Raw genomic sequence first — 13,712 nt, 5'->3', positions numbered from 1 at the left:
ATTTTTTCTTTCGTACTCTCTCAAAATGTCCAGTACTTTCAAACCATGTGGTCATATTCTGCATCTGTTTCATTACTTTTTTTTTCTTTTCTCCCCAATAGGCATCACCTCCGCAACAGCCGTCGCCTCAGGCTATGATGGGGTTGTTTTGGCTGTTGCTGGTTTCCATCCACGTGCTGTCGCCCACGTCTTCTGGAGGTGTCACCCGAGTCTATTACCTGGGGATCCACGAGCTGGACTGGAACTACGCGCCAATGGGAAGGAACGTCCTCGCCAACCAGAGCATCGCGCACAACGCGTATGTTCAGTTCTGCGAGAACTGGGTCTGGCTTAAACCAGTAATTTTATGAGTAATTTTGTGCAAGCGTTCTGGGGCATCTAAGCAAGCAAGAGGCACGGTCTGGTAGATGTCTGGTCTTCATGAGCTTAATGGTTAACTTCTTTTATGGTAGAAACCTAGAAACTGTATCAATGGGAGAACGAATGGTCAGTTTAATGGAGCATCAAGGGCCCGTGTGCTAGAGGGAAGTAAAAGCACTAACAGAACAGATCGTGCAGTATTCTGCCCTGGGGTTTCATTTTCCTGAGTTCCAGCTGGTGATCAGCTTGTGTATCCTGAGGCATGATGACTTTTCACCTCTGTAAATGACTTCACAGAGCCAGCTTGTTTTTGTTCAAATGAAATTTCAAGTCTTAGGCTTAATGGAACTTCCTTAATGAAATTTTAGGGGTGTTTTGAAAAATATTTTTGTTTTTGTTGCAAAAGTAAATCTGGGAACTGCAATAAGTACTTTGAGTCACTACAAAAACAGGTTTTGTTTTTAGTTTTGAAAACACCAAACCTTTTTCCAAGGTGTGTGGGTGGTGGTAGTGGTGTTAGTTGGGTTTTTTGTATGGCTTTCCACAGCTTTTTAAAGGCATTTGTGCTTTTTTTCTTCCCACCCATTTTCTATGGCAAATAACCTGTATTTCATGACCTGCTCTCAGTCATTTACCCCTCCATAATAACTAGCACTCGGGTTTACACACATCTTTCAGGTACAGCACAGCAGGAATAGGAGAGGTTCACAGGAAAACATCAAGGTCTGTCAGTTTGGCCTGGAAAAGTCTGTTCTCTGGAGAAGCTGAATAGACAAATTAGTTCACAGGAAAGGAAACTCCCCAAAATTCAGGATTAACAAAGATATTGTCACTGATTCCTGCAGTGATAATGAATGCAGTGGGTTTTGTTTGCTTTCTCTTGTAGTACATGAAGAGAATGAAATGAAATTCAAGGCCATTAAACTTAAAAGCGGTTTTAAAACTGTTCTTTCACTGCAAACAATTAGCTGATGGGACTTATTTGTGCAGTGGTTGCAGAAACCAAACTGCTAGCAATGAGAAAATGATGTGATAGTGATATGAATGACAGAGGTAGTAAGATGCTTACAGAATTTTAATTTTTGTTGAGAAGAAATGTGCGAGGTGGAGGGGGAGGAGGCAGATCTGCAAAATGAAAGATGTGTGAACTCTTCGCAGAGCGGTGAGCTCTGGGCCGTGTGTCTGGAGCCCAGCGCTCTGCAGTCCTGCATGGCAAGGGCAACGCTTCGCGTTTTGGTCTGAACTGTTCACCAGGAGATACCGTTAGAGGTTGCCTGTGTTTCAGGGCTGCTTATATCACTGTAGGGTGACTGATACTGGGGGCAGGATGGGGAGTAACCTCAGTTCTCATTTAGGCCAATCCCACTAATACCTGGACCATGATTCATCTCTTATCTACTAAGAATTAGCCATAAAGAGCAAATATACTCTTGAGTTGAACTTTAGTACCTGTATGAGGTTTTAACTCTGGAGGCCGGTTACGTGCTGGGTACTTACCTGCCTGACTTGTGTGCCATTCTGTAAGGAACTCAGAATCCATTTAGTAGAAAATCATCTTTTAGACTGAATTTTGGCCAGAGAGCTCAGGAGCTTCCCCCTCTCTCGTGACTGAGCGGCAAATGCCACAAAGGCATTGAACTGAGTTTCTAGAAGCCCAGTGAAGGTTGACGCAGGCATGGGAAGGGCTTTGCTCTTCCCTGCGCCAGCGCCGTGTTTGTCAGAAGCCCAACCCTTCCCGTTCCCCGCTTGGGGTTTGCGGGAGCAGGACCAAGGCCGTGGTCCCGGGCTCACCCGCTGCTCGAGCGCCGGTGTCCCCGTTGTTTCACGTGCTCGGAAAGCAGACGGGTCCAGCGGCCAGTGCTCCTGTCTCTGTCACAGGTTTCACCAGCGCGGTGGGAGGAGGAGACTCCAGATGGGGAGAGCACAGCAGGTCCTGTGTAATGCCAGAGCTTCTGGGCTCACCTGGGAAAGCTGTGTGTCACTGTCACTCTAGCATGTCATCAACCAGCTGTTTGATATAATGTGTGACTCATGGTGCCTTTTGCTTTTCTGAATTTAACAGCAAGGCCTCAACATTCCTGCAGCCCGGCAAAGACAGGGTGGGAAGCACGTACAAGAAATCTGTCTATAAGCAATACAGAGACTCCACGTACACCACCGAGATTCCCAAACCCGGCTGGCTGGGGTTCCTTGGGCCCGTCATCAGAGCAGAAGTGGGGGATACCATTAAAGTACACCTAAAAAATTTTGCTAGTCGACCATATACAATCCATCCTCATGGCGTTTTCTACGAAAAAGACTCTGAAGGTAAATGAGCCGCTGCCATAAAAGAGTTGGGTTTTCGTCACTGGGAGCTTAGGGGTGCGCACTGAGGAGCAGACTTGGTTACCCAGAGCTGTGCTGCTGGAAAGCAGCTGCACGTGGGTGTTCAGAGAAGTCTCCTGATGGCAGGTTAGCAGGTCCATGGGTCTGGGAGGAGTTTCCCGACCTGGGCAGCGCAGTTCACAGCCCAGATGGCTGGATTTTTAGAAAAACCGCCAAAGCTTGCAAGTGGAGATTGGTGCAGAAGGAAGAGTTATGGTCAGTATTTGAAGTGCTGTAGTACAAGAGCCATGAGTGTGAGGAGCTTCAGGGAGTTCACAAGAATGGTGAAGTGTGAGAGCAAAGATCTGCTGTTTGAAGCAGCCCTGGAGGTTGTAGAGGGGCCGTCTGTGGCACATGGGAGGATTGAAGGAAAAGCAGCAAAAGGCAGACTAGGAATCATCTTTCTGACTGTGCTGACCTGTTTACTGGGCAAGTCGCCTTACAGTGGCTCTGTGCCTCAGTTTCTCTTTGAGAGAATGATGATTAAATACTATTTCAGCTTCAGGATGTTGAATCTCACTTTGAAATCTTCTACCCAAGTATATGCATGCAGCTCTCTGAGTGAGAGCGGCTCTGTATAAGGTTACATGTATGGACATCTCTGCTCTTCTTGAATGGATGTTGTGGTTGCTCAATTGTTCTAGGATCCCTGTATCCCGATATGTCCCCTCAGGATCAGAAGAAGGATGATGCTGTTTTCCCAGGAGGAAATTACACCTACACTTGGACTGTGCCTGAAGATCACAGCCCAACTGCTGATGACCCAAACTGCTTGACCTGGATCTACCACTCTCATATCGATGCACCAAAGGACATTGCATCGGGATTAATTGGGCCATTACTTACATGCAAAAAGGGTAAAAACTCCAAGAGAAAGCAGCTGAGGGCTGCAGTTTCATACTGTGAAGATTTTGTGGTGACTTGAACAAGGATAGGATGAGAACATACTGGGTGGGCAGTTCCCATCTTCATGGGAAAATGCAGCCTGACTGGAGAAGACAGGACCTGTGTTCTGGTCGTTACGTTGTCTTTATCCCTTAGTGGCTGGGCAGGTGAGCTTGGAGGCTTCTTGACATGAGAGAGCTGTTTGAATCCATGTTAAAAGAAGGAATCTTGTCCAAGACCTACTTTGTGTATTAAAAAAACTGAGGACTGTTTGGTTTCAGCAGGAGTCAGGACACCAAAGGTGTTGTGGTTCAGCCGTGCAGTGGCAGAACTGCTTGGGAGTGAGAAACCTGTTAGCAGGGTATGTTAGAAAAGAGCGAGATTGCTGGAGCTCTGCAGTGAGCTGTGCTGGGACGGTGGGGAAAGCATCTGTCTCTAATTTATGTGATAAGAATTACTCTTCTATTGGTCTTTTAATCCCTTGACTGACATCTGCTTTTCTGCATGGGTGGGTATTCGTTCATCTTTTCTTTCCCCCCAGGAATACTGACTGGAAGCTCTCAAAGGCGCCAGGATGTGGACATTGATTTCTTTCTGATGTTCAGTGTGGTGGATGAGAACCTGAGCTGGTACCTGGATGAGAACATCGTGTCGTTCTGCACAGATCCAGGCTCCGTAGACAAAGAAGATGAGGAGTTCCAAGAGAGCAACAAAATGCATGGTGAGCGTCACCTCTCTGAAGCCACTGCCGCTGCCCAGGTGCTCCGGGGGTCGGTGCTCTGGGACCTTGAAATGCACTTTCTGCTGCTGCATGTGGGAGTGTGGGCAGAACGGAAGGAAACAGCGAGGGCTGAGATCACGCGCTAAGCAAACAACATCACAGGGACCGTGCAGCAGCTCCAGAAAAATGGAGTGTTGTTCTGATTTAATCTTTGGCTTGAGCGAGTGTTAGTTGTTTGGAGATTGTGAATACATTTCATGTTAGGAGTGACTTGTGGAGCTGGGCTTTCCAGAACGAGGAGAGGAGGATGAGTTCTGGTTAGGTCCGTCCTCCAAACGTGTCTGTACTGTGACCTAATGGCAGAAGCTCTGGAGGCCCCTTTTCTAATCTCCAATTTTTTGTTTGCTTGATTTTGCAGCTATTAATGGTTACGTGTTTGGGAACCTCCCTGAGGTGACGATGTGTGCTGGGGATTACGTTTCATGGCACCTCTTTGGGATGGGCAATGAAATCGATGTTCATACAGCCTACTTCCATGGAGAAACACTGAATATTCATGGCCACAGGACAGATGTGGCCAGCCTCTTCCCAGCCACCTTTGTGACAGCAGACATGATCCCCAGCAACCCCGGGAGGTGGCTGCTGAGCTGTCAGGTCAATGATCACATACAAGGTAAGGCAGAGCCTGGAATGTCCTGCGCACTGTGGCGTCCCTTTTTTTTCCCGGTGTGGTAGGGGACAGTGCCTTCTGTGGGCAGCATCCCACTGAAACGTCCCTGGCTGAAGGGGGTGATTCCTTGTCTTGTATGAATTGGGGTGGATTGATTATTAATGTGCAGGACAGACTTACTGGGGATGGCTTAACTGCTGTGTGATGTTCCACATTGGCCAGCGGTGGAGACAGTAAGCTGGGTACAGCTGAGGTGAGGCCGTGCCTGTCCGGGACACTTGCCTGGAATACCTGAGGACAGCGGAGGCTCTGTTTGCTCTCTGTCCGTGCTTCCATCGCATCCAATAGCTAAGGCGAGACGCTCTGCTCACCGACACAAAAACCTCCTTGCTGTGAGAACCACCTAATTGTCTTCTCCCAGCTGTGTGCTTTTTGGGACAAGAGAGGAAAAACAGCCGGTTTGTGGCAGGAAGGTGGGAGTGTGTTGGTTGCCTGGTCAGACTGGCTGAGGGGGTTAAGCACTCGTGTCCTCCCGTGTCTCGGACAGCTGGGATGGCAGCGCTCTATGAAGTCCGGCCCTGTTCTCGGCAAGCTCCGGCTCCCCAGCTGGCAGGGAGAGTTCGGCAATACTACATAGCAGCCAAGGAGGTGCAGTGGGACTACGGACCTTCGGGGCTGGACCCGAGCAGTGGGAAGCAGCTGAGTGAGGCGGGCAGGTAAGGTGGCGGCTGGGGGCCAGGGCATGTCTGGGAGCCTCTGGTCTGTGTCGGGGAGGCTGTGAAGGAAAATGTGGCATTTCTTTGTTAGCAAAATACATGCCTGCAGTTGGTGTGGAGAGCATTTCCTGGGAAGGCAGATCGTCTCATCTGGAAATGTAGGCTGCTGTGGTCGGACTGTGCTGAGAGCAGTCCTGGGTTCACAGCCTTACCCACAGCTGCCAGGAGTTCCAGCTGATGCAGAACACGGGCTGCCACCTCTGTCTCTGGCCTTCGTTTCCGCTGGCCGTGCCGGACTGGGAACAGGTCCGTGTATTTGATGAGCTATGAAGAAAGCATATTGTGCAGCAGACACAGGGTGGCAGAGCTGGCCTGCAGATACGTTCTTGTGCAGCCTTGCTGCAGCGAGCAATTTCTAGGAAATGAAATGCAGTGACCTGGACCGCAGCCTTCCATCCCACGTGTCGGGTGGGTGTGATAGCAGCTAGTGAATGGTTTCCCATTCAGGCTTTGGCTGACTGAAGTAAAGGCATTCTTCTGCCTCCATTCCCTTCCCTGGGAAGCTGCTGGAGAGGATATACCTCTTTCAGATGGAGAAGTTAATGTGGAGCAGTTCATGATTTACCCAAAGCCATGCAGCAGCTCTCATATAGACCTTAGAACTGAAAGCTCCTTAGATCTGTGAGCTGGCCGTGTCACTAAGGTGCCTCTCCTGCAAGGCAGTTTGTCAGTCTGTGTGTTTGGACAGGGCAGTGGTGGAGGAAATAAGTCTCTCTTTACAGCTGTTGCTTGGGTTTTTTTCAGTTACAATTGCAGTTGTCCCCTGGCCTCTGAAGAGCTTAGTGTTTTAGCACTGCCTTTCCATTTGCTGCGCTGCAGCTTTGTTCACTGCCCTCTCCTGCACATCTCGCACAGAGCTGCGGTTCAGACCTGTGCCGTAGGATGCGCTGTCTCAGCCGGGGAGGGCTGCGTGCCCAAGGAGCTCCCGAACACAGGGGGCAGATCAGTCTGGAGGATGAAAAGGCTCTGCAGAGACAAGATGTGCTGGTTCCAAACCACAGACACTGGCCTTGTCTGAAAAGCTGCTTGATGTGTAGATGCTGCTGGCATTGCCAGGGTGTGGGGAGGGAGCAGGAGAACAGGACTGATTTTTGTAGAAATGACCTGATGTTTGCTTTTTGCATTTAGCCCTGCAGAGCAGTTTTTCAAGCGTAGCCCCTACCGAATTGGAGGAGTCTATTGGAAGGCAAAGTATGTGGAATATGCAGATGGAAGCTTCCGTGAGGAAAAGCAGCGGTCAGAAGAAGAGAAACACCTTGGGATACTCGGTAGGAATCACAACAACGGCAACACAAATCCTGTTTCAGTGCCAGCGAGAACAATGCTGGTATTGAGGTGCACTGCGCCTGTCCTCCCGTCTGCGTGCAGGAAGGGGCGCAGACGTGTTTCACTGCAGTTATGTTCAAGAGCGAGGGGAACAGACCTAGGATGTGGAATGCTAGAATGGACAGAATTGCTTTTCTGCCAGGCAGTCTCCAGAGGTTGGGAGTAAGGGTGAAGGGACACAGTACAGTGTTTGTAACTAGAGCTGAACAGGTCACACTAAGAGCTCACAGTTATGTGTCTCTGAGTGAGCATCTTCAAGGCATGGTCCAAACCCCAGTTTCTCACAAAAAACCTTCCTCTCCCAAGTGGGTGTTCTCTCTGCTATAGCCAGCTAACAGCGGGGGTGATGAAGAAGGGTGAGAGAAGAGTGTGCAGAGGCAAATGCATCACACATGAAGGTGTGGTGTACGTGGTGGAAGCACATGGGTGTGGTTCCATGTCTTGCGTCAGCAACGGCTGATAATCTAATGATGCCAGAAACGAGCTGGTGGGAACCGACCGGCACACAAAAGACTGGTGGGTCCTTTCTCGCTGGCTGGGCAGGGGCTCACAGAGGAGCCGTGGGCTTAGAGCATCTCACACCTGCCTTTACACACCAAACTCCATACACCTGCCCGAGGCACCTGTCTTAGAACTGAGGGCCCTTATGTAGGTGAGCGAGAGACATGGGCCTGCCCAAGGGCGTTTCAGCACATCTGGCCACTTTTGTTACTCCTTCCATGAAGGCCTGAAGCCTCTGAGCTCTCCTGCAGGCCTGAAATGCTTTCAGATAATTCTCGTCAGCCCCCTGCTGCCCCTGTCAGGGCTGGACAGCCTCAGGTGGTGCCGACGCGTGGGCTCATCCACCATTCTTCTGCATCTTCTGCTCCTCCCAGCCCAGGTGGAAGCTGGCCATGGCTTCTTTGGTTTGTCTGGTCACCCAGGGAGTTGCTCTGTTGCCAACATGCTCTCTCTGCTGTTTGTGTAGGTCCAGTGATCAAAGCTGAAGTTGGAGACACCATCCTGGTGACGTTTGTTAACAAAGCCTCCTGGCCTTTCAGCATCCAGCCTCACGGAGTGTCCTACGGGAAGGCATGGGAAGGGATGCGATACCATGATGGTTTGTGCCTCCTTTTCTTGAGTAATTCAAAGCTAATGCTGGTGGTAGAGCTCTGCAGCCCTTACCCCTCTGTGCTGGGGGGTTCTGCAGCCAGGAAGGGCGGGATGTCCCGTGGCTGGAAGCCAGCCTGGTCCTCAGAGCCTGCCCGAGGCCTCGCTGAAGGACACGTCCCCTGAGCTGGCGGCCGGGGCGGGTGCCGGGGCAGAACGGTTCCAGAGGTGCTGTGTCTCAGACGAGAATTGCAAACCAAAGCTCAGAGCACTCCCAGCTGTTTGGAACCCTGTGAGCAGAGGAATGTGCCCAGTGCACTCCAGCTTAGAAAACCTCATGCTTCCAATGTCCCTGACTGAGAAGCAGCTGGATTCACTGTTACCTCCCATCGCCGTGCCCTTCTCTGCCGTGGCGTGGTGTTTACACGATCCTGAGAGCATCTTCCCGTGTGCTTATAAACACACCCACATCATGCTTCAGAGATGCCGGGTGTTTTAGTAACATGAGCGAAGTAAAGCCCATTGTGAGCGCAGCTGGTGAGAAGATGTAACCGAGTTTGTACTGGGACCTCGGGAATAACCACGCCAGTCTCTGTTTTGAAGGTCTGTCCCAGAACGGGGTGTCCGTGGCGCCGCTGCACAACTTCACGTACCGCTGGGCCGTGCCGGAGCGCGTGGGGCCCGGTCCCAGCGACCCGCCCTGCCTGACCTGGATGTACAGCTCGGCCGTGGACCCCGCCAGGGACCCCAGCTCGGGCTTGGTGGGACCTCTGCTCGTCTGCAGGCCGGGCACGTTGGATGACAACAACAAACAGGTGAAAGGGATTTTCCTGCCATGCTCCCACCAGGCTGTTTTCTTGTAGAGAAAGGGAGCATCAGTGAAACGTGAAGGAACATAATGAAAACAACACAGGATAGTGTGAGTCCAGGGAGCAGAATCGCAGCCGGGAGGCAGGTTAACATCGCAGAGCTGGTGCCCAGGTCTCGGGTGGGGATGGCCGGTGTGTTCTGGACTCTGCTTAAAGCTCATGGACAAATGTGGCTGAACTGTGCCTTGGATGTGACTTTGTAGGTGACTTTTGTCCTGGGACTCGCATGGCAGGCTGCTGTCAGAGTCATGTGGGATATTCATTGCAGTCTCAGAAACACTGACAAGACACTTTCACTTACTGACAGGTGGTGTGCTTGAGTGGTATAATGCTTTGAGGTTTGGGTGAGCCTCATTTCTTCTGCAAGATCAGTTAATTTTCAATCAGAGCTGACTACATAAAAGCATATGAAAATCTCTCTCAGTCTTTATGCTTTTGATGAAAGAGAGGTGAAATCTGAAGGGCAACCAGAACTGCCTCTTGGAATTCCACTCAGGGGTAGTAAGTCTAGGGAAGGCAGTAAATGAATATACTGGGAAAGTGCGAGACAGATTAGCAGAGCCTTATTGTGAAAAACCGTAGGCGGCAGAAAAACAACCTTGTGCCATCCCGCCTGCCTTGTGGTGCAGATCTGGGGGTGGTGACGAGCCTGGAAGCAGCTGCCACGAGCGGCTCCGAGGAGTTCGCGCCGTCTGCCTTCAGTGGTGGCACCATGTGCCTAAATTAGGAGTGCGAAAGAGATCAGAGTGTTACACAGAGTGGAAACGTGAATCTTCTGAGCAGAGAGGCTTGTGAATATATACAGCTCACGATGTGAAGGAGCTGCGATGGTGATAAAACATGTACAGGTATTGAAAGGGTGTAAACAAAAGAGAGACTTGTTTGGAAAGGCAGAACAGGAAGAATCACCTGGGGCAGCAATTCTGGCTCCACAATCTTAGGCAATCCTTTAATGAGTGCTCAATTAGGAGGGGTGCACGCGTGTGCCGCGGGCGGGAGTGCTGAGTCCTCTGCAGGGTGAGCTCCCGGCTGCGCTGAGGAATCCGGTGTCAGAGTGAGAGTGTGGACAGCACCAGGGATGTTCTTTGAGTGGGGAAACACACCATGCTTTGGGATGCATTTCTTAGGAGAATTAATGTTTCCAGGGATTTAGGGTAATAAAAAGTCCGCAGCCCAGGCCTGCGGTAGGAGAAGGGGTGGAGCAGCCTGGCCTCTGGGCTGGGCTCCGATCTCAGGTCTGGTGGGGACAGGCGGTGAAACCTCTGCCTAAGAGCAGGGTTGTGGGGAAGGAGGGGGTGGCCTCGGCTGAATTCCGATGGCTTTCCTCCTGTGAAGTATCGTGGAAAATCCAGACATGGTGCCTCTTGTGGAACAAAAGAGGAGCATTCAATGCGAGTAAAGGGACAGAGCCTGGCCCTCAGTGAACCAAGTTAAGATAAAGAGGAACACTAGAGCCAGGCAAAACAGCTTTAACTGTAAGGATAATTGATCCATTAAAAAAATTAACAGCCATCATTATGATTATATCTTAGAAAGGAATCGACAAAGAGTTTTACCTTCTCTTCAGTGTGTTTGATGAGAACCTCAGCTGGTATTTAAATGTAAACATAAAGTACTATCTGAAGATGGAAGAGACTTCTGTGAAGAAGGATGATGGCTTTGAGGAATCAAACAGGATGCACGGTACGGGCTGCTGTGCTCTGCGTGCAGCAGCAATGAACCTGCAGGACTCGGGGCCCTGCTCACCTGGAGCCGGGGCTGGGGGGCTGCACTGTATCGGCTGAAGTCTGGGGGGCAGCGGGTGGGGCGTGGGACAAGCGGCTGTCTGAGGACATTCAGGGTGAATTATGAGCAAGCCATGTTTCCGCTGGCAGGCCTGCCTTGTCAAAGTGCATGCACAGAATTAATCTCCTGGCTGATATCTGCCTGCAGAGAGTTGATTGTTTTCCCCTTTGCAGCCATCAATGGACTGATGTTTGGTAATTTGCCTGGGCTAAATGTGTGTGAAGGAGACAACGTGTCCTGGCACCTTCTGGGCTTGGGCAGCGAAGCAGATGTGCACGGAGCTGTGTTTCAGGGAAACACCCTGCAGATTAATGGGATGCGGAGGGATTCCACCAATCTGTTCCCCCACACGTTTGCTACCGCCTTCATGCGACCTGATAACAGCGGTAAGTGCCTGCACATGTGACTTGGCAGCAGAAGTCTCCTGTTGCGGTATTTGCTCCTGTGGCTGGTTCTTTAGCACAGTGTAAACCCTTACAGCGCGAGCTGTGCTTTACATCCTGTTCGGTCCCATTTATGAGGCCACAGGTCCTGTATTTGCATCTGATTCTGGAGAAGAACAGGAGATAGAGGATCTTGTCCCATATTGGACCAGACTGATTCTCTAGGCTGCCACTTCCCATGAAATATCTGTAGTAACAGCCCCGGTGGACATTGCTGCCTGTGACCCATACTAACATGCCTTTCAGAATAAAGTAGCAGACAGTTGCCAGTGCTTAACTCCCCTGTCTATGGCTTGGGGAGATTCACGTTTATGACAGACCCCAGTCTTCCCAGTGCACGGAACAGGCACATCACACCCTGTCTCACTCGCACAATGGGATGGCCTCAGCTGCCAGGCGCCTCCTCCCCTTTGGCATTCACAGGCTGGATCTTCTGCATAACCGGTGTCTCAGCAGTGGTAGCATGGTTACATCACTTTCTTGGTTTCTTCATATCTAATAAGCTGGTTATTGCCTAAGAAAGCTTCCTGAGATTATTTTTGTGTAGGACATTGTTGTGTCATTCCTGCTTGCTTTCTTTAACAACCCCTTTTAATCCCAGCCTGTAGCAACCAAGCTCCCTAAACAAACACACAGATACCGATGTCAGCCACGTCATAAGCTCTGTGTGGGAAGCAGCTGTTTCCTGGGATCTTTGAAAGCTGATTTCCTTGTTTGTGCTGCCTCCCTCAGGGACTTTTGAGATCTACTGCCAGACCAGCAATCATTTCCAGGCTGGGATGAGGGAACGCTACTCCGTTTCCAAGTGTGGAAAAAGGGATCCTGTTCCTGCCCCTCAGTACAAAGGGGTGCGGACGTACTACATCGTGGCCGAGGAGGTGGAGTGGGACTACGCGCCTGACCGGAGCTGGGAGAGGGAACGGCACAACGGTTCCGTGGAGAGGTAGAGCCCTCGTGCTGGGGAAGCCTCTGGCGTGGTTCTCAGCAGACCTCGGTGAAGCCCATTCAGGTGTCTCGGCCACCTTGTGCCACTGCTGGTGGTGCTGCTGATGGGAGCGCGGCCCCCACCTCCCCCTTTGCAGCCAAAGCACCTAGTGAACCCCCCCACAGGGTAGCTGTTCGTTCCTCCTGGGCTTTCGGGTATCTCAGCACTCCTTCTGCATTTCTCAGCTACGCCGATGTATTTTTGAGCAACGAGAATGGACTGCTTGGCTCCAGGTACAAGAAAGCAGTTTACAGGGAATACACTGACGGGACTTTCCAGACCCCCAAGGCCAGGACAAACGGTGACGAACACCTTGGGATCCTAGGTAAGGATACGAGCCGAGGGTGCATCAGCCACTCGCCCAGCGACTTCAGTGGCTACGGGCTGTAGTCCAGAGGCCTCCCAGATACATAGGCACCTGCTGTGCTTGCAAGCGAGGAGAAGTTCAGACTGTCGCCCAGGTCTGCCAGCTTTGGGGACAGCAATTCTCATGCCCGCTTTTGTGCGGACTTCCTTTCCTGCCTCGGGCAAAGCATTTTCACACTGGCATTTCTCTGGCTGTAGAACAGAAATAACAACTGCTGACTGCTGGAGACCAGGCTGAGAGGTGCAGGTGAAAATCTGTAGCTGTGAGAAATGCTTTTGGGGCAAAACAGGCAGGCCCTGGGAGGTGGAGGAGCCCGCTGCGGTGACCATGGACATCTGTGGGGACTCGGGACTCTGGTGCCAGAGCAGCAAGGCTGAGGCACTGCGTGCCATTCCAGATAGACTGCAGCTCTTCATTGTCGCACTATTAGGCCAAATGGAATATTATCATGTTTTTTAAAGACAGCAGCAAGGTATGATCAAACTGGTGTGAAATTTAGCATAGCAGTATTCAGAAATCAAGCCTTACTTGTACTGGGCACAGTTAAAATGTGTAACAACCTTCATTGTGAAACTCAGTACTTGAATTGGGACTGACCTCCATTTCTTTTTTTGGTAGGTAGGGGTAAGGTAGAGAAGAGATGGGGAGCATCATAAATATCGTAGGGGAACATCTCTGGGGAGATGATGATGGGAGAGAGGAATATCCTCAGGAGATATGCTGGCAGTTTTTGCTGGTCTCAGAGCACATTCTTCCTATCTCAAGGTCCTTTCCTGTGGGCAGAAGTGGGCGATATTCTCAACATTGTGTTTAAGAACAACGCCAGCCGGCCCTACTCCATCCACGCGCACGGGGTGCTGGAGAGGGAGACGGGACAGGTGCCAGCAGCAAACCCTGGTGAGTCGCTGCTCTCCAGCCCTGTTCCTGTGTGGGCTTACAGAGCTAATTCAGGCTTTAGCTAGACTGGGTTCCTTAAGTGGGCTTAGATGTACGGGTTTTCTTCTGGTAGAGAACTGGAACTAAACAATAACAGGTCTTTCAGGTTCACTGTGGGTTTAGAGATACAATTTGT

At 50.8% G+C, this 13,712-nt stretch overlaps 1 protein-coding gene across 3 annotated transcripts in view; it reads left to right on the top strand.

Annotated features, from left to right (window-relative positions):
* The window catches only part of HEPH (hephaestin), a 28,402-nt gene that overhangs the window by 3,343 nt on the left and 11,347 nt on the right, over positions 1 to 13,712 (top strand). For 2 of the 3 annotated variants that reach the window (XM_065643711.1, XM_065643712.1), the window contains exons 3-16: positions 102 to 298; positions 2,423 to 2,667; positions 3,369 to 3,581; positions 4,151 to 4,330; positions 4,749 to 5,003; positions 5,548 to 5,716; positions 6,905 to 7,044; positions 8,070 to 8,201; positions 8,795 to 9,006; positions 10,593 to 10,743; positions 11,019 to 11,231; positions 12,021 to 12,231; positions 12,459 to 12,598; positions 13,406 to 13,537. In XM_065643711.1, coding sequence (XP_065499783.1) covers positions 135 to 298; positions 2,423 to 2,667; positions 3,369 to 3,581; positions 4,151 to 4,330; positions 4,749 to 5,003; positions 5,548 to 5,716; positions 6,905 to 7,044; positions 8,070 to 8,201; positions 8,795 to 9,006; positions 10,593 to 10,743; positions 11,019 to 11,231; positions 12,021 to 12,231; positions 12,459 to 12,598; positions 13,406 to 13,537 — 2,557 coding nt within the window. In that variant the 5' untranslated portion in view covers positions 102 to 134. Of the gene's footprint in view, positions 1 to 101; positions 299 to 2,422; positions 2,668 to 3,368; positions 3,582 to 4,150; positions 4,331 to 4,748; positions 5,004 to 5,547; positions 5,717 to 6,904; positions 7,045 to 8,069; positions 8,202 to 8,794; positions 9,007 to 10,592; positions 10,744 to 11,018; positions 11,232 to 12,020; positions 12,232 to 12,458; positions 12,599 to 13,405; positions 13,538 to 13,712 lie in introns of those variants that run through there. The other variant, XM_065643713.1, reaches the window with a different exon arrangement.

The sequence above is a fragment of the Caloenas nicobarica genome, chromosome 12 (genome assembly GCF_036013445.1).
Source record: "Caloenas nicobarica isolate bCalNic1 chromosome 12, bCalNic1.hap1, whole genome shotgun sequence".
Classification (NCBI taxonomy): Eukaryota; Metazoa; Chordata; class Aves; order Columbiformes; family Columbidae; genus Caloenas; species Caloenas nicobarica.
Note: the sequence above shows the minus strand (reverse complement) of the source record. Positions and strands in the feature narration are given on the sequence as shown.